The 19696-nt window shown below is 38.0% G+C and overlaps 1 protein-coding gene across 2 annotated transcripts in view; it reads right to left on the bottom strand.

The window, feature by feature from the left end:
* LOC752806 overlaps nt 1-18398 on the bottom strand; it is a 40382-nt gene extending 21984 nt beyond the window's left edge. Inside the window, exons 1-2 of one of the 2 annotated variants that reach the window (XM_001177225.4) lie at nt 18054-18398; nt 1862-1903 (exon numbers count right to left, since the gene is read on the bottom strand). Coding sequence is in view for 1 of the 2 variants with exons in the window: in XM_030972245.1 (XP_030828105.1) it covers nt 1862-1903; nt 11233-11238 (48 nt within the window). In the remaining variant the exon portion in view is untranslated. Of the gene's footprint in view, nt 1-1861; nt 1904-11232; nt 11254-18053 lie in introns of those variants that run through there. The other variant, XM_030972245.1, reaches the window with a different exon arrangement.
* Between the last annotated feature and the right edge of the window lie 1298 nt (nt 18399-19696).

The raw sequence follows: 19696 nt of genomic DNA, 5'->3' as shown, positions 1-19696 counted from the left end.
TCTCCCTTCTATCTTAATTTGTGGAAGACTGGCGGCTAATGATTATCAGTTTACATTCACCTTCCTGCTAATAGGTCCAAGGAAATCCTTGTCTTTCCGATAGCTAGCTCTTCTATTCTCAAAATGTTGTCTTCCAGGGGCCTGTGGTCTACCGGGGATAATCTACGGTCTTACTCTGGTGGTTAGAACAAGGGTCCGTTATCACTGACTTTAAAAAATATTTGAAATCGCCCAACCCCTGTTGATTAAAGGGAAAGCCTAGTACCCTGATAATAAGTTGGTTTGAATAAAAGCATATTTTTCGGGGGTAATTGTCCTCGCGACGGGGGGGGGGGGGGTGATTGTCCAAGGGGGTAGTTTTCAGGGGGGTCCTAGAGGGAGTAATTGTCAACGGAGGGGGATGGTTGTCCTTGGGGTAATTTTCCGGGGGTAATATTCCGGGGCTTATAGTCATGGGGGGGGGGGGGGTTTCCAGGGGTAGTTTTCCGGGGGTGATTGTCAAGGGGGGGGGGGGGGGTAATTGTCAAAGGGGGGTAATGTCCTTTTTACGGTGGCAGGGACTCGAACCCGATAGTTTGAATCCGTAGTCCGGTGAATTATCCACCAGACCACGACACATCTACAACATAGTATGTACTAAAGTATTTGAATCAAACACTCAAAATAAAGCTGGAAGAAAAGATGCAAAACGAGATGGTGGACAGGATGTAGGAGAATGCAAAGAGGGGGAGGGGGGCGGAGTACAAGGGTCAGCTTGGGTTCATCCAGAAATTGGCAAAATGGGATGGAGGGGAGGGGGGGGGTAAATGTTTGAAAACAGCAAAGATCTTCGATCCCCGCTCATGAGTTTTCGACAGAGGGGGAGGGGTGGTAGATTTACATGTACGTGAATCCGCGTTCAGGAAAAATACTAATCTTGACTTCGGTATATATGTATTTTTATTATTCTTTTACTTTTAATAAATCTAATTAACTAAAGTGCTATTAAAAATTAAATACATGTGAACTAATCGATTGTACATTCAAATTCTACGCTTGCATAACCCCCTCTCAGTCCCAATACATACAACATTTTATAGCTTTTACTCCGATCCTCTCTCTGTTACTGTTACAAAATATCTTGAAAACCGTCGCATTTCTAAATTATCTGAATTATGTGGGCATAATGCGAGCGATAATATAAATGCATCTATATTGCCAATAATGAGTCTCGTTACTTTAAGATTATGAGAACGGCTCTTGAAGAGTTTCCGAGAGCTGAGAGAGCGGAAGAGAAGAGTAAGGTCCCAATGGTATAGGGATTATGTGATAATTTCCTATCATCTTTGAGATTGCATACAGGGTTAAACATCATGAAGAGTTTGGGAGTGGCAGGCAATGTCGGTCATTATGATATAATGTGATGTAAACTCTGCTTTAATGCGGTCTGATGATTCGAGTCATGATTATTACATCAGCATTCGTCATGATATTTTTTCATCTCGTCTCTGCCTTCTTCGTTTCCTTTTCCGCTTCCTTTGTCTTTCTTTTGTTTATATTTCTTTTATTTGAAAGGCTGTTAAATCCATCATAATTCAATTTATTTTTGACGAACTAGCGACTCATTAAGAGACAGATTTTATTTCGATATAAGCGAGTGAGGGAAGGGGTGGGGTCATATCATTTTCTATCCACTTTGCCTCCTTCTCTCTCTCTCTCTCTCTCTCTCTCTCTTTCTCTTTCTCTCGTGACTCTTTTACTTACAAATTAATATTTTTCCCCGCTGAGTATAAACATAAACGAAAATCGTACAAGCATAACTATAGTGACGGTTTAATATAAATGATAAAACACTAATACAAAGTCGATGAAATCGACTTACCAGGTTCGTGTATAGGTTAGGGACTTGCTTGATGCAACAGATCTGAAAAGAAATGAAAGAGGAGTGCACGGAGTTATAAAACGTGCCGAACATGATCTGAAAGAATCTGCTCTTATCTTAACAACGAGTGACGTCGACAGAAGGGTACAAAACTGACATGCGTGTATATTTGAATGTTCTATACGATACGGTTGAATATCAACAGGCCCGTAGCCAGAGTTTGATGTTTGGGGGGAGGGGGGCATATACATGTAATCGATCGAGGTAAAAAAAGGGGTGAAAAAAAGTTCAACCGATCTTGGAAATTGTTGGGGGAACGTGCCCCCCCCCCGGTGCCCCCCCCCCCCCCCCCCCCCGTGGCTACGTGCCTGAATATCAAGCGGTCTAAACGCAACATACTATCATTTTGCAAATAAATGAATAATTTTCTGCACGTCCACATACTAATAAATTTATAGGTGACGATTCTATAAAGTGTCTCTCACATTTCATGTGCACCATGAAGTTCAAGTGGAAATATACGCTGTATTCTATATTTGACTGGATACACGGTGTCTGGTCGTAAGTATGGTCGGCGAAGTCAGTTTTAATTTAGGGCTGACACAGACAACGGGGACAATTCCTTGTATTCGTATTGTATACCAGTGACGCAGCTATAAAGAGGCACGTGACACAAATAAAATGGCAAAGCAGAGACCCCCAAAGAGACACCATCTGCCGAACTAATTAATGAATTTATTATTAATTTGCGCTTCATCAATCTAATAAGAGCGATGACTCCCCCTCCCATGATTGCCGGTGACCCTTCAATGTCTAGACCTATGCTACGCCACTGTTTCGTATATCGACTTGATATTGTATTATTGCAATGAAATATATGGTAGGTACTGAAAATGATTATGTACACGTAATGTGCATTTGTGCACCATCTCCAATTACCGTGGAGCGTTTTTCTTGCATTGTGGTCAACGTGAGGGCATGCAAATTATATAAAGAATAAATATAAAATACATGAGGAAGTCTTCAAAAAATATTATGAGTTCAACAAGACTATTCTTATCCTGATATTTTGATGGGGGCGTTATACAGTAATGCCTATCACAATCTCAGGACATCACTTCTTATGATAGTTGACAGGCGATTATCTCTTTATGCGCATAGATTACGTATAGACATCACTTCCATCAGTCTCCAGTGCATGTCATCAGAGTCTAGTTATGAAATGACAGGTCTGCATTCTCGAAGCCGAAAGTCCCGTCTGTCACTCCCAATTCATCCAATAAAATAATAATAACATTTGAAAGATGAACAATTTTTATTCTTCTGATTGGAAGCAATGTATAATAAAATACATTAATTTAGACTTTACCCATCATGATCCCTATGGACGCTACCATGATTTTCAGTTTCAGTCGCAATCAATATCAATGATTTGTTCCCAAAATGATGGCCTTAATGCCTAAAAAAAATGTTCTTCTCCAAAACGTTCTCCAAAACGATAATTTCCTACACCCCCCTAAAAAAAATTAGGTAGTACCATTCATTTCCATTCCCCATCACGTGTTTTGTATTGTTATTGTCTTCGTACTCAACTTATTCATTACGTATCAAAAATATCATTGAAACTATACGCTATGAAATGAAATAATGTGACTCATGAAACTTTCTAGTCTATTTTACACTTTTATTCCGATATATCATCATTTTTCTTCCCCAAAGAAACTAAAGAAAATTTAATTCATGCTTTTTTCTTCTTTACTACCCAAATCAAGGGTAACAATGGCTACGCCATGCACCACTAATTCCTTATGGGGTAAAGAGGTACACCATTAACCCTCTGTACAACCCCTACCAACCGTAACACTTATACGACACCACTAGTTCCCTTGGGGTATTGAGGTTCAACATTCCCCCCCCCCCCCCCTTTACAACCCCTATCACCTGCAACAGCCATTACGCCATCCTTAAAATCCTCGGGGTATGCCACATTTCTCCCTATTGATACATAACCATTATTTCGCCTGCGGAACAGAGTAAAACATATACATCCCCCTCTTTACAACCCGTATAACACTGGTTACGCCACGACTAATTCCCTTGGGGTAAAGGGGTACAACATTTTCCCCTCATGGGTCGGACATGTTACCTCTTAATGACGCTGGCGATGACACATTCGATGATCGGATAATTGGTGACGGAGTAGACTTTTGCGAAGTCAGCGAAATTCTAGAATGATTCTCAAGAAAAACAGTTCTGTGCTCGCACGTCGGTAATGTTATCCGATATCCTGACACCACTCCCAGTTCCAGATCATTAAATACAACATTTCCCTAGCCCCCCCCCCCCCTTTACACGACTCTCTCGATATAATCATGTACTCCTTCTGTACAAATATAGCTAACGATAGTGTCTTATATACGTACTCAATGTAACCATCAGCTTGTAAATTTCAAAACATTATATACAACAGTGACATCAATTTGTTAAAATCGAATTTGAATGGTATTGCATTTTGAATGGAATTGATTAATGACTGTAAAAGAATTCATTAGAATCATAATGTTGTGCAATTTCCCTTCGCATTTTACTTCAATTTTCCCTCATGTTTTATTCAACCCATGACTCCCAATCAATCATAAAGACAATTTGAGATTAGTTCAACTTACGTAATATGCTGACAAGTCTATATCTACCGGAAGATAAAATTAATGGCGCAGTTTGCATTCACTCACCGATAATTCAATTAGTGTAGATCCGTCAACTTGGTAATTAATCATGATTTGATTTGTAATCTTTCATCACTATTTAAATTATATTCCTCATATTGATATGAGACAGCCATATCCTAACCAAACCCCATTATATATATATATATATATATATATATATATATATATGAATAATTTCTACATCAGTGGGTGATTTGAAAATGACAATCAACTTTATAAACCTGAAATCATATTATTATAAAAATGTAATAGGCCTATCTATTTCGACATTTAACGTTCAAACTAAGGGCGGACTGGGATGGAAATTTGGTAGGAAATTTCGATGTGACCGACCCACACAACGTATACCAGATCACATCGAATGGCCCTGAAGCCAAAATATGGAACAGTCCGCCCCCGCCCCCCCCCCCCCCCCCCCCCCCCCCGCTACAGCAAGGGAAAATCTTTGACACGGCTAGACATTCTGCATAAACCCTGCAGTGAAACCAATGATCCCAAACATTACTCGTTCAAACAGAACCCGCAGTCTAATCAAATTCCAAACAATCACTCACTCGCTATTCTCAAATATTGACAAATCATACTAATCAAATAAGAGCAACAATATGCCTTCCGCTTCGTTATTGCTGTTTATATTCATCAATACATCCTTCGTGTATACCAGCTGTATAAAAGACATTCTAGTTCTGATATAAAGGTGAAAACTAATTTGTCAGTTTCCTCATTTCACGTGGAGGAATGTAGCAAAGTAGCAACGTCCAAAGAAACGGCTCGTTCTAAATATATGAATGTAGAAAGCACGATTGCAGAGACTTACAAATATCTCCCTCAAGTTATTAAAACAGCCTTCTCCATCAAGTAATGAAATATGGGAACATTCCGATTGACGTATTACGTAACTAATCAGAACATGATTTCTATTTCTCCAGTCTTTAATATCATTATAGTTAATTTAGTTTAAAACTTCCGTTGCCAATACTGTGCATCGTCCCTCGTACATAACTTTTCTATGTTAATGATTTTTAGCCAGATTTAGTCTGGTTGTAATTATTTTCATGATCCCAAACGTCACAATATAAAGTTATTGGGTATTATCCAAATTTATGAATGAGATTTCAACAGTTTCTGTTATAAAATGAAATTCCCTGACCAGTGATCACCTTCATAATTGTATTTAAGTGTAAATTCAAATGTGCAAACCATGGCAAGAGTATCATCTAATCCACGTCTCGATGACAGCAATGATATTCCTTATAATGTTTTAATGTCTCAGATTCAATATAAAAAGAAGTGTCACTTTTAAGGTAAAACAGAGTAAAAAATTTCAATTTGATGTACATTTAATAGTGTAAGACCAAAACCGTGGAGCGCCTTTAAGTGTTTTTTCTCATTGCAGAGAGATCGTATCTTGAAATGAAATGTAATTTCAAGGTTTATGAATTTCTGAGTAATTAACATTTTCAGCATTCGCTTTTTGGCTACTCATAATACTGTAATAAATTTGTTATAACGTATGGTTGTAGTATTATCATCACTATAAAAATCTATTCACCAGCGTTGTCTTCATTCCGTCTCTTATTATGAGTCCAATCAGTTGGTTTTTACCGGTATAATAAACAGGTAGGCGTCTCATTAAATCTTATCTCCATGTTCGCCCATGCGAATTGAACCTTACCTGTGAACTACATGTTCAAAAATGATTGAATGAAGATATTCAGTACAGACTACAGAATGAACCAACCGTGAATCAAGATTTTTATCGTAAAAAATGCGACGCGAAATTATGGATTGTTGTGTCACGTTCTGATTTCGTTCTACCCTAAATGAAAATAGACAATAAAACAAATTTGCTAATAGTCCTGCTAATTCCCCTGTGATCTTTTTGTATCCCCATGGGAATATGGTTTTCCTCGCATCTTTTGATCCTGATATACTTCACCGCTAAATGTGCATACAGCACCATTTACATGTCTTTTGTGGACATATTGGCCCGAATTCACAAAGGAGGTTTGTCGACAAACCTTGGTTTTCGTACGTCATTATGACGCGTTTTACGCGTTTTTTACAAACCTGGTTTGTAAAGAACAAAAGGAGGTTTGGCGAAACAAAAGGAGGTTTGAGCTCAAACCTTGCTTTGTGAATTCGGGCCAATGTGTCGCATCGTGGTAACATTTTGAGGGAAAAAATTAGCAAAAATTTCGTTTTAAAGTGACGATTGTTCTATCTCCTATTATATTGTGCTTCCCCTGTCTATCTTGCTTTAATATTTTCGTGTTTTCTTCTGGCATAAACTTAAAAAGGCATAACGCACATTGAACATTGCCGCGATGTGCTAGACGAAAGTTGTGCATGGCTGGGCACTATTAGGAATTTGTGTTTCAGCCTATTTTATTGTAACACTTCTGAAATTGATTTGCAGGTGGGCAATCAAATCCTGACTCGCAGATTTAATGTGATCATAAATGTGAATAAAAAATGTAAATGCATGATAGAAGATGACAGGTCTCAGAGTCTCCAGGCTAAACGGTTGGATAGACAAATCAATAACATATTCTGCACAACTATGACCGAATCCCTTATCAACGGAGACCACAAAATTGAAACCAAAATACAAGGCTAAACATCTCCATGGTCGGACTATTTGATTATTCTGTCAACAACCAAAAGGAACTGTTTGTAAAGGACACACAACGCCATGTATCAATGTCATATAAATATTGCCAATGACATGCAGTCATGTCTGCGTATATAGTCTTATTATACTGGTGATTCTTCATGACATTGATATCTTGTCAAACAACGCACGCTAGTGGATCAGGTGCGTAATATGATTATGGCATGACAAAACATTCCTTTTTCCAACTGAAACAGACAGATTCAATATAAGGTTTCCTCTTTGATATCAAATTATCTTGCACTACAAGAAGATGTTGTCTCTCATGTACGACACGTATTGCATGTGACAATGTTGGAAAAGGTCCGTTAGAATTAGGCCCCTTTTCAGTGCGTGAGCTGCAAGATGCCTTGTGACTCAGATAGGCCTAATATTCTGAAGTGCAAAACATTGACATCAACTCAACGCATTTCAATTTGGTTCATATCTTAAACTTTAAAATTCTCTGAAACAGTTAAAATTGATATTATGGTAATACGCATGGATATAACTAAAGGACCTCAAATCAATGTGCTTGCTTGAAATTACATTATATCATAATGAACCCGTATTTGTTACATATTTTGCAGATTTCTTACCTATTGGAGTCACCTGGGGCTTTATTCCAAAGGATCTTTTGTAAAATGCTGTGTACAATGTGAAATATATTACATAAAAAAGAGATGAAACTGAAATTATACAATTGTGGAAAACTGTTCTTTATAGAAAGTGTTGAGTTACTGTGAATGTTTTTGATCTTTAGAATATAACACAATTAGTAATAGTTTTCAAGAAATGCTCAGGTATATTCTGACGTGTTTCAGTGACAACTACATTCGACACCTTTGTATTGTCAGCCGACTTTGTCTTCGTGAATTGGAAGAAAAACCTGTCGTCAAAGAAAATATCCAGCTTTCTCTGCCACTGTTCTGTACATGTAAAAGGTGATTTGTCAGGGTTCTTTAAAACTTTTGAAATGAACAAAAATTGCTTTACTCGTTCTTTTGTGACCGAACAATACCTCCTCAGGACAATACGTTCTTCTTGGGTTGTTCTGAGCTCTCTTTCGAGAGGAAAAAAGGAGGATTTGTTGGCGAATTCTACAGACCATAAGATCCTCAGGAAGATTGTCTTTCTTTCTTTTCTTGTTCTTAGCGTCAGCCCAAGACGCTTCGATGGAGACTTCTGAATGTTTGTCAATAGGCTCAGGCCCAGTGCATTGTCCACTTCAAGAAATACTTGTAGTTTTTCTTCCTCCTACCATTCATTAAATCCGTTTCTCTCTCAGTCGGCATGCATGGAGTACGTCTCGGGGTGGCCGATTCCGACCACAGATTACAAATATCTCATTGTCCATGAGTCGGGAATGTATAAGAGCTTCAGTTAATTCTCAATAAATATGTTTGTCGATAGAAAAGAAGGATAAACAGAAATGGAACAAATAAGAATAAAGGAAGGAGATATAACGACATCTTCTGCGACAAAGTGAGCTCACTTCATCATAAACTGGCTGAAGGGGAAGCCCATCAAACGGTACAAAATCACACACGTAGGGGCGCCACAACACCAATTATGAATGGAAGCTGTTAGACCCCCGCCCCCGGAAAAACAGAATTAGTTTTTAAAAAACAAGAGCTGAAATAAATTACCTTAAAGACAACGACACGGCGTGCATGTTGAGAACATGGGAAATAAACAGAAGTCGAATTGAAAATCTTATATGAGGGTTTTTTTCTGCTTCGTCTAAATTCAAAAACTCCCTTTTTATTATTCAAAATGATAAAAAGTAATGAGTAACATTCCTTTCTGAAGCTTATCAATCATTTCCAAGTATTCTATCTCTCGCCCTCTCTCTCTCTCGCTGTCTCTGTCTCTGTCTCTGTCTCCTCTTCTCCCCTTTCTCTCTCCTTCTCCCTCCTTGATTCCCTCCACCAAAATAACTCCAATTCATTCATCTTCGGTAGTGAAAGCTCTTTCTTCACCTTCACCTCAAAACGAAAATTGTAAATCTGGAGTGCGCTTGAACTCAAGGATTGGCTCATGAGTCTGGCAACCGCTTTGTGATTGACCATCACTTACCTCTGATCATTGTTGTCCAGAGGGGTCATCCAGGATGAGTCCTAAAATGACCTAACAAAAGACTATCTATTTCAAGTAAGTAAGAGCACGAAATGCCTTATCCGAATAGACAACAACACGGACTTGAGTACGCTGTTGTAAAATGCGGTCACAACTGAACAAATTTGTTCCTTTTGTTAAAATGAAAATGTTCTCTGAAGAGAGCTCCTTCAGTATAATATGAAGTAGCTTTTCATGCAAAGCAGGGGTGTTAAAACTACTGTTGCATATGGCGTTCTAATTCTTGGAATTATTTATGATAGTCGGATCGACGCCGAAACCCGGTATGACCAGATAACTGGGAAAAATCCCTTGATTTTACACATTAAAACACCAGTTATTGGATATTCTTTTGCTTCACCCTTCAGTAAGCACAATACAGACAACTTTAGACACATATTTTATTAATATTTCGTCTAGGTGTACCAAACGAAATTAATTCAAGGGTGAAGCAGTAGCTTACACTTGGGAAATAGTCGGCGATTTTGTTTGTGGTGGGGTGCTTAATTATTGTTGGCCCATCATTTTGCGAGGGATGTAGCGATAGGAAAAATTGGAATTGGAAAAATGCAAATTTTAATATATTGAAAGTTGACATTTAAACCGCCTACACAATGGCACTAAGTATTTAAAAATATTATGTTTAAAATTATTCTTCACTTTCTGAAAAAAATTCGTGAGGGAGGTATGTGGGGGCACCGGAAGTTTTGTTTGAGCATGTGCCCAAGTGCCTCCTTGGCTACGCCGCTGATGTATCAATCTATTTCATGTACTGTAGGCCTACAAATTGATTGATTGATTCTGTTGCGTTTCTTACTTTATAACATTATAATCTACACACAAGATATCCAACGTATATGATAATTTAAACACGGAAAAGCAGCCTCAATTTAATTACGTTTCTGGATCGCCATCACGCGGATATATTCCAAAAAGTGGAATGAGAAGTATTCATGGAGTTTCCCCATCACTCCGAACTGGTCTATATAGGGAGCGTTCAAGTGTTCATTCTTCTCCGTTTCAAAGCACACGCGATCACACGCGGTCTGAATGAGGAAAAGCGAGCGTCTGAACCTGAACACGGTATCATAATTTGGTCATGTACACATTCGTCCAATATTGACTTGGACAACATACATCTTTTTCCAAAAGAAAAGAACATCTCAAAATCGCTTCAAAGTGAGTCAAGAAGCCTATAGGCATGGCGCCAATAGTGTGTAATTACCTCACATTTCAAGACTATAACTCTCCGTCCATTCAGAGCCATCATAACATTACTACCTTGGATATTATCAACTTTGTAGAGACTCGTGTCTCTCCGAACATTATCCTTTTGGGGTCTTTTCACTGGTTTTGCATCTCCAATCGTCCATGAAAGCTGTCTATCATGTTTCTATTACTTTTTGTTGTTGTAAAAATAGGGATAATCCCCCTTTGTAAATGTATTCTGCCATTTTCACTTTTCGTTCTCTCGTATCTATTTCTTGTCCTACTTTGCTATATTAAAGAAAAAATCAGCGAGAGTCGACAGAAGGGGGCATTTTCCTGGCGGAACAGAAAAAACAAATCAGTTCCACTAACATTCTCCATCAAATACGATATCCGGCAAAAGAGCACGTTTTACGAAGCTCGAAAACATTCGTATTAATCTATGAATTACAGACAGCATGTGAAATTCCTCATGCCAACCTGAAACACTGTTATTCGTGTCAAATCCACCGATGTCGGCCGCCCCTCAAAATTGACGGTAAATATCGTCTGCGAGAAAGAATGCGACGGTTTGTTTAGGGGACGTTATCACACACAGAACAATTTTGTTTGTGCAGAGACTGTGTTCATGTGTTTACACATAATGTTTATCATACACTCACAATCATTCATGAACATTTTGGGCACATGGACGGTGGTGGACGCCAGATAGCCCTGATCCCACCGACAAGAAAACCGAAAATGTAAAAGGGAGTTCATGAATTATGATTAAATTCAAAATTTGACATTATTAATTGTTATGAAAATGCATTCATTTGTACTTCCTTTTTGTTTTCAAGCGAGAAAACTTTCGCGTGGATGAGAACATTATCTCCGTTTTAGCAAGCACTTCATTATGTCTAAGCACGACCCAAGTTCTCAGAGAAATTAGATGGATATTATGCTGACATCAAAAATGGTTTAATTATACTTAAGACATGTTTGGAAGTCATCCAAATTCATTGATCATTACTTTGTAGGTAATAATTCATGTGAGATCTTGTTGAATTCAGCTAGTATTGTGTTTTGTACAAAATAGGGTGAATCTTAAGTTATCTGAGAATCTGTTCTTCATCAGTTCATAATGAAAACCTTCAAAACCTACTTTCATATAACAACAATGTACTTTTTAGTTCCTAGTATCGGATATTGTCGCTTGTTTTTAATCTTCCCATCCGCTATTGTTAACCAGATAACCGCCCCCATTCTTACGTAATATTCTACCACACCTTTGAAACAATTATTGTCAGAGTTATTACTCTTCATTGTGATATGGATAAACTTGTTTGCATTTTTGACCGCTGAAGCTCTAAAAGTTATGTGGGTAAAATGGTTTGTGGTTCGTTGCTGAAACCCGACAACTCACTGAGTCGTTTAAATATAATTATCAGCCAGAAAAAAGTGGAACCTTCTCAAGACGCTTTCCAAACAAAGAATGGTTCATGGTTTGACGCTTGTACTTCAGCAACTTTCCAACGATTTCATTAAAAAAAATCATATACAAACATCATTATATAAACATCGAATAAAGGACACAATGTCAAAATATATTCTTATATAAGGTGTCCGACAATGCAAAAGATAAAATATTAACAGAAAAAAAATTGTAAATCAAGAAGTTGGACCATAACACAATAAACTCCAATGACGGTCTTTGCTCTATAGTAACTCAAAATTTTAAAATGTTTCACAAATTGAAAACTTGCATGAGGTCTAAAATCGAATTTGTTTCGTTTTTTTTCCATAGCTGTGTCCATTTGTCTTTGACGTCTTGTATATATCTATTGACCTAGTATATAAACATAAATGGGTTAAATATTGGCCTTCACGTTATACTATGTCACCGAAGTCAAAGGTCAACTAACAAGGTTAAGAATATGTCCTTATAATCGTCCCATTATCTTTTTATCATTTTGTTTCAGTGGGCATGGGGTTATTTGCCAATCACCAATCACGTGTCAATAAAGACAAAAAATTGAGAAAGAGAGCGAGAGCGAGAGAGAGAGAGAGAGAGAGAGAGAGAAATAGATTAAGAAAGAGGGAACGAGAGAGAGAGAGAAAAAAAAAGAGAGAGAGAGAGGGAGAGAGATAGATTAAGAAAGAGGGAAAGAGAGACAGAGACAGAGAGAGAAAGAGAGAAAAGAAAAAACAGAAAACAGGAAATTAGCGCGAGTGGGGGGGGGGGGGGGGGTGGTGGCTGCGAAAGGAAGATGATAGGAGACTCCTTCACGCACCCTACCCCTATTTGATTGTGTCATTTCACATTCACCTAGTAAGACAATGAGTGAAAAGGTCATAGAAATAAATTATCAAAAACTATATAGAAGGGTCTGTTTTATCAGGCCGGCCAACTGGCCAAGAAAAACGCTTAAAATGCCTTTGTGTTTTGTTTTACCCTCTTTGTCGATATGTTTTGATATTCATCATAATTATGATTATTTACTCACCTGTGAGTAATCGGTTTAGACAGATTGTTCGCTTAAAATAGTCACCGTTATTGTCATCTGTGCATCATCACTACTACAATTAGAGGTTGGGAGGGGGCGATTACAAAGAAAATTAATCCACAAATGGAAATGATACCTCAAAAGGGGATCCGAATGGGGGTCCCAGAGAGAACTGTTGGGGTGTTATATTTTGTTCTCAAGTATATGTGGGTTCGTTTTAGGGAAAATACATGTAATGAAGTTTCTCGTAAACTATCAGTCCGATACGAATATTTGATTTTACATGATTTCGAGGTAAAATTAAATCGAAATGCAATACATTTAGTTGACTGGATACGATAGGTTTGTAAAGCGGTAAAACGTGATGAAGTAAGAACATACTGATCTTACCCCCCCCCCCCCAAAAAAAAAAACCCCGATAAATCATGAGGTGTTGTATAATGTCCTCTATAGTGCCCCTCTTTTGGGGGCATGGAAATTGCTGAAAAGGGTTGAAAAGGCCCAAAATAGCTGGAAATTTGCCAACAAGGACGCTGTACAGAGTGTTTGCATTAAAAATGAACAACATGCAAATCGTGACGGTTTTTTAAAGAGTCTATAATTGCAAAATGATCATAAGCCGATAATATCGACTATTAAGAGGTTATCTTTAATCCCTTCTTTCGAATTATCAGAAAGGTCGTAAGATACCAGCGAGGACTGTGGTATTTCTTTTGTGTCAGAAACGATTCTATGCCAAAATTTGTTTTCACCAACCACATTTAAGTTGGTCGAATGGGAATATCCTTCCCAGCGCTTCATCCTCATACATGCCGGTATTTAAAATGAAAACTTATCCCGAATTCTTTGGCTTTTCTACCTGTCGGATCTCAATGTCGTTTTCTGTCATCATATCATCCACTTATTTATCTGTGTAAATACAGCCGTGATTCCTTTTATCTATTTTTCTGACTCCGAAACAAATGTTCCTGTTGTTATGGACAAAAGAGACAGTACTACGATTCTTTGCAAGGCCAAACTAAATATGCCTATCATTCTTATAATGTCATCTTTAGGAGAACTTTACGGTATTCAACGTTTAACATGAAAGGAAGAGAAAAGGACAGTGCAGTACATTCTTGTTGAAGCTCTCATTACTCCTTCTTCAATACAGACAGTAAATAACAACTGAAGCGGGAATAAATGACATCAATAAACAACCATAACAATTCTAACAAAAGATTTAAATGTTCACAAATTCTCCAGAGCCGACATGGGGTTCTTCGGGGCTGGATGGGGGGGGGGGGGGGGGGAGTTGTTTTGTATGCGTGTAATTAAGATTGTGCGAGGGAGCATTACGATTATCTGAGGGGAAAAGAATATCACTCACAACATAATAATGTTCTAGCCGTACTATTTCTGAAAACATCAAATAAGGGCACAGGAGTCCCCGAATCACCCCCCCCCTCCGTGCTACGCCGATAATGAAACGTATCTGACACAGCAGCATAAATCAAAATAAATTTAGTTCAATCCATCCAACGCTATTGTAACTCAACACATATTATGCGATGAGGTAGTTAGATGAAGTAAGGTAGATCAAGATGATAGAGACATCACTTTATTCTTGAACAACCTGTAGGCCTACATTTACGTCATTATGACCTCCAAAGAAGACTGTTCTAATCTTAAACATGATGCCCTTGACTTTCCCAAAATATACCTAATTATTAAAAAGGAAGTCTTGCATTCTAACCTTTTTGTTAGTTGTGTCTTTTTTCGAGACAATGAACACTCTGAGCTGTCAATCGCTATTTTGACGCATTGATAACAAGAAAAATCCGGTACCGACATAACAGTTGTCTAAACGGGGGGTTACATGTTTTTCTAAAGGTTCATAATTCCAAGTTTCCGAAACACAAATACCCCCATACGAAGGGGTTCATTATTTCGACGGTTCGTATTCGAAAAAAACGTTAAATTGTTCTCTTTAATATTCGGAAATATGTACCTTTGGGAAAAATAAAAAGACATGTAACAGTCTAAATGGGTCTTCCGAGCATTGTCTGTTAATAAGTATTGAGTAATATTTCCTCTGTAGACGCATTTTCAACGTTCTTCCTTTGCAGACCATAAGCAGACCTTACAGGAAATGAAGTCGAAAGGAAAGAATGTTTGCCATCATGGGTACAATTATTATTGATTCCACATGATAAACAAAAAACATTGGACAAAGACATACCAAAATATAGAAATATGCAAAAACATAAATATTTCTGAATGTTTCCAGACAAAAAAAAAAATATATATATATATAAGTCAAAAGAAATCCAAACGATTCTGATTTTCCGCAAATTCAAATTAAAAAAAAAACAACATATGCTGACTGAACGAATGACAAACAAAATTAGATATAATAATTATTTGTTATAAATACTTAATTAGATTTTTACACGTATTTCCTGAGATCCTGCAGTGTTTGTTAACGTTCTCATATTATTTCAGTACAAGCTTATCGACATGATCATGTCATATTCACCCTCACTATAGTTTTCCCATTCTCTTTCGATTCTGCGTACCCTCCTTCTCTTCCATTTTCTGTCACACCATCCCTCACATAATATCTTCGTTTTTCAAGAACTATCTTTTTTATTTCACATCTTCCTTTTGACGTATTCCATTTTCCATCCGTCGCCTAACTTCGTGAACTTTGACAATTCATTTTTTGTCTTCATTAACGTTTCTCTGCCTTTCATGTGTATCATAGGGCTAATAACACTTTTTCACCTTTCTGTTGTAGGAAGAGTTCAGTTGCCCTATTTTTCTCAAGTCTTCTCTCCCATGGTGGACATAGCCATGGATTCCAACGGCCAGAGAGTTTATCATAACACCGACCGGATTTTCCTAACCATTATTGTCTCAAAATGGCATTTTTATCATAACAGGGAAATTTGACAGTGTTTGATTTACCTTGCCATATTTATCATAATTGTTTTCTTACTAGGAGGGTATTAAAGGTGAAAAGGGAAAGGAAAAAATGGCCTTGTGCAGGGAAAAATTAGGTCAACATTGGGAAAGCTATACGGAGTGAGCAGGTGCGTACCGTATGAAGAGGAACATCACAAAAATGGAAGGGTAGGTGGGAGAGGGAGTGAACTTTTTGTAGATCACATTTTTATGCCACACAAATTTTTTCCGGGTGGCCTAGAGTGACTTTTATCTAAAACGGCGTCATTAAAAATCACAAAAAAAAGAATTAAGTTGTCAAAATGGCCACATAGCCGATTAACGGGGGGATGTAGTCGTAATTTAGTCCATTAAATTGCCGTACAAGATGAAAGAGGTGCCGAATTTTGACATTCTTAAAATATTTAGGCTTATTCGATTTAAACCTTTAATACTCAAATTGGGATATGGTCCTTGGATTGCTTGGGGCAGTAACAATACGGGATAAAAATTAATGTGTGTATCTTATGCGCTATTTGCTCTGAAAAATAACCTGTGTCACCCCCACCCCTAAACAGGGATCAACGCCCCTGAATTTAAAACTTTAATACCACTTTAACGAGACACAAAAGGAAGAAGACAAATTAATACAAGGAAACAGATTCAGCTGCTGTATCAATGGCGTAGCGTCGGTCCGCGTAGGGGGGGGGGGGGGGCACTGGCACCACGAGGGCACCACTCGTTGAATGAAGAATGAACAAGAATACCAATTAGGGGGAAGGTGCGGAGGTTGTATCTTCTACTGTACTTGATTGTTTCTTCCCTTTTTCTCTTTCCCCAATTTTTTTACGATTAAAAGGATAGAGGGGAGGGGCACGTGTACCCATGCTCCAATAATTTACGTCCCCAGTCCCTCGACATGACCCACTTTCTTCTTTTATTTAAACATTAATTTTCATAATAATTATGTGAAGAAAGGTGGGTCAGGGAGATGGGATCAATGCGTGGATTGATGGGGTCACCGTCAGATCATGGGGCCGAAGATGCCCTTTTTAACATTTTCATCGTAATATCATCATCATTACAACATGGCCCTCTCTTCCTTTCTCATAATATACATGTATTTCTTACTCTGCCCGTCTGTCTTTGCCTCTGCTGTTTCTACCCGCCTCTCTCTCTCTCTTTCTCTCTAGTTGATTTCGCTTTCCTACCACTGTTTGGCAAATACATGGATTTAACTAGAAAAATCAGTGGCGAATATGCCACTTTATACAACGCACGTATCCTCTCTCAACAAAAAATGCTATATTCTAAACCCGACTTCAGAAACATGTCAAAATGTTATCACGTACATAAAGAAGGAAGAACATGAAGAGGGATACCTTACATTTCGTTAGTAATTAACATAATGGTACTAATTAAACACGCTTGTCATATATTTATATCGAAAAGAGTATATTACAAACGAGTGCAACATGGTTATTTATTTATTTATTTATTTATTTATTTTTTATTTTTTATTTTTTTTGGGGGGGGGGGGGATCTCATTGATGGTTATTAGAATCAACAACTGTTTAAAACATCATTATCAGAATGTGAGACTTCATTATAGACGCTGGATTTTCTAATCATAATGCATCATTCCCAATCTTCTATATTGTGCGTTAGTTTTCCGACAGGTATTTGAACACATTCCATAACTTGATCGCTTCCTGTTCGTTCATTCCCCCCCCCCCAAACAAATTGCTATCACACTATGAATGTGGTAATTGTATTTCATGGATACCCGTTGACTTCCCATGACGTTTATACCAGCTATAAAATCATGATAGCACGTCTCAAAATGTCTTCTCTTTTTTCTTCATACTTAGGCCAACCCCAGGCCCCATCCAATTCTTTTCCATCTCTATTTTCCACCACCTCTACCGATTTTATTTACCTCTTCTCTCTTACAGCACTGTGTGTTTTTATTTTTCCCCCATTTACAAAACACACTTAATAAAGGTGTACGGAGTATTGAAAAACAGGGATCATGCAGTGGGGGAAAGAATGCTGTAATATATAGCACATACCTTTCGAGGCAGCCAGTCGATCTTTTGTGCACCGGGTCCCCCGAAGTTTCGGCCCAGCGGCTAATGCAACTTCCGTCCGGTTCCAAAACAACGTCAAAATATACACGGGAAGCCGGTCTAGCTATATTCCACAAGATATTTCCCTAGATCCAAAAATGTCTTTGGAAAAAAGTCACAGAACAATTTCCAATCGACGTCTGCAGATGTAGGAAAAATGATTCCTAAAATCTTCGACAGTCAGGGAGTTAAGAGTGAGTCCAGTGGCGGGAGTGATTGATATCTGTCGCGCTCACACTGTGAACATGAATTGTGTAGACTCAAACAGAGAAGTTGACAGAGCCGCGAAGTTAGAGTTCAGAGTGTAGGTTTGTTTTCAAGCGCGACCTCTTGAGCTCAAATACTTAAACAGCTTTTTCTTTTATATTCTCTATTCAGTTTGGACTAAATTTCTTCTCTCAATTCTATTCAATAGCAAACGTGAACGATTTTGAAACGTGCTCGTAGTCGATTCCACTACTATTAAATTTCTCGTTTTGAAACTTTTGCAAGCGAGCGAAGAAAACGAGTATTTTTTCCCTTTGATAGTGGCAACCACTGGTGGTGCATCCGATAACTCGATAAGAAAATATAATTTACGGAGAGACTACTCGCTGCTGGACTTTCAAATTCTTGGTGCGAGAAGTGCCCCTTTTCACCTCTGATAATTGCTCTTTTTTGTTTCCTGTGACACGTGCTCCTTTTCCTTTCTGATATAGTGCCATAACATGAGCCCCTAACTAGAAGCAACTAAGAACTACTTTTTCACAAATTTGCTCCCCCCCCCCCCAAGAAAAAAAAAGTTTATGTATTTATGTAACTTATTACGGGTCTTTTCAGTCTTTCATGATATGAGATTGTGCTTAGAACCCCTTCAAGATCCCCCCTCTTTATAAGATTGGTCGCAATGAGACCTCGCATCTTAAATTTCATGGTCGCTTGCTTCGCTCGCTCACAAATGAATATTCGGACCATCACACCCAACTACAAAGTAAGATTTTTAAGCAGTATCTAGGACCATGTAGAGAAAATGTAATACATGTAAGATATTTTGATATTATCCCTCATACTCTCTAAAAAAAATCGAGTGATCACGGACGTCACTCCTCTAGAGAGTGAAAATGTAGTGAAAACAGAGTGAACATTCACTCTCTTCTTCTTAGAGAGCACTCTAAAATCAATCGATTTTCACTCCTAAACGAGTGTTCACGGACGTCACTCCCAAGAAAGTGAAAATAGAGTGAAAATTCACTCTTTTTTTTTAAAGAGAGTAATGTATTGATCACAAGGTAAGAGTATTTACCAATGTCTAAAAAAAATAGTATATTTTCGCTTTGAGGTTTGTCTTTGCAGGTAACCCTTTTTTCTAGAAAGTGCCCTTTTTTTGTTGGTGCCCCACCCCACTTTGGAAGACGCTCCATCGGACCCGCCCCTATGCCCATCTCACTTAGCGAATACTGACTGTTACTACAACTATACTATAAGATATAATGGAGGTGGACAAAACAACTACAACCACAATAGCATTGGTTTCAATCATAGGCCTACCAATAGTTATATGTTTTATTCAGATTTTACATATCGGAATATCATTACAAATTCACCGA

Source organism: Strongylocentrotus purpuratus, unplaced genomic scaffold (assembly GCF_000002235.5).
Source record: "Strongylocentrotus purpuratus isolate Spur 01 unplaced genomic scaffold, Spur_5.0 spur5_scaffold_6, whole genome shotgun sequence".
Lineage (NCBI taxonomy): Eukaryota > Metazoa > Echinodermata > Echinoidea > Camarodonta > Strongylocentrotidae > Strongylocentrotus > Strongylocentrotus purpuratus.
The sequence above is the reverse complement of the archived record's forward strand: the minus strand, read 5'-3'. Positions and strand labels throughout refer to the sequence as shown.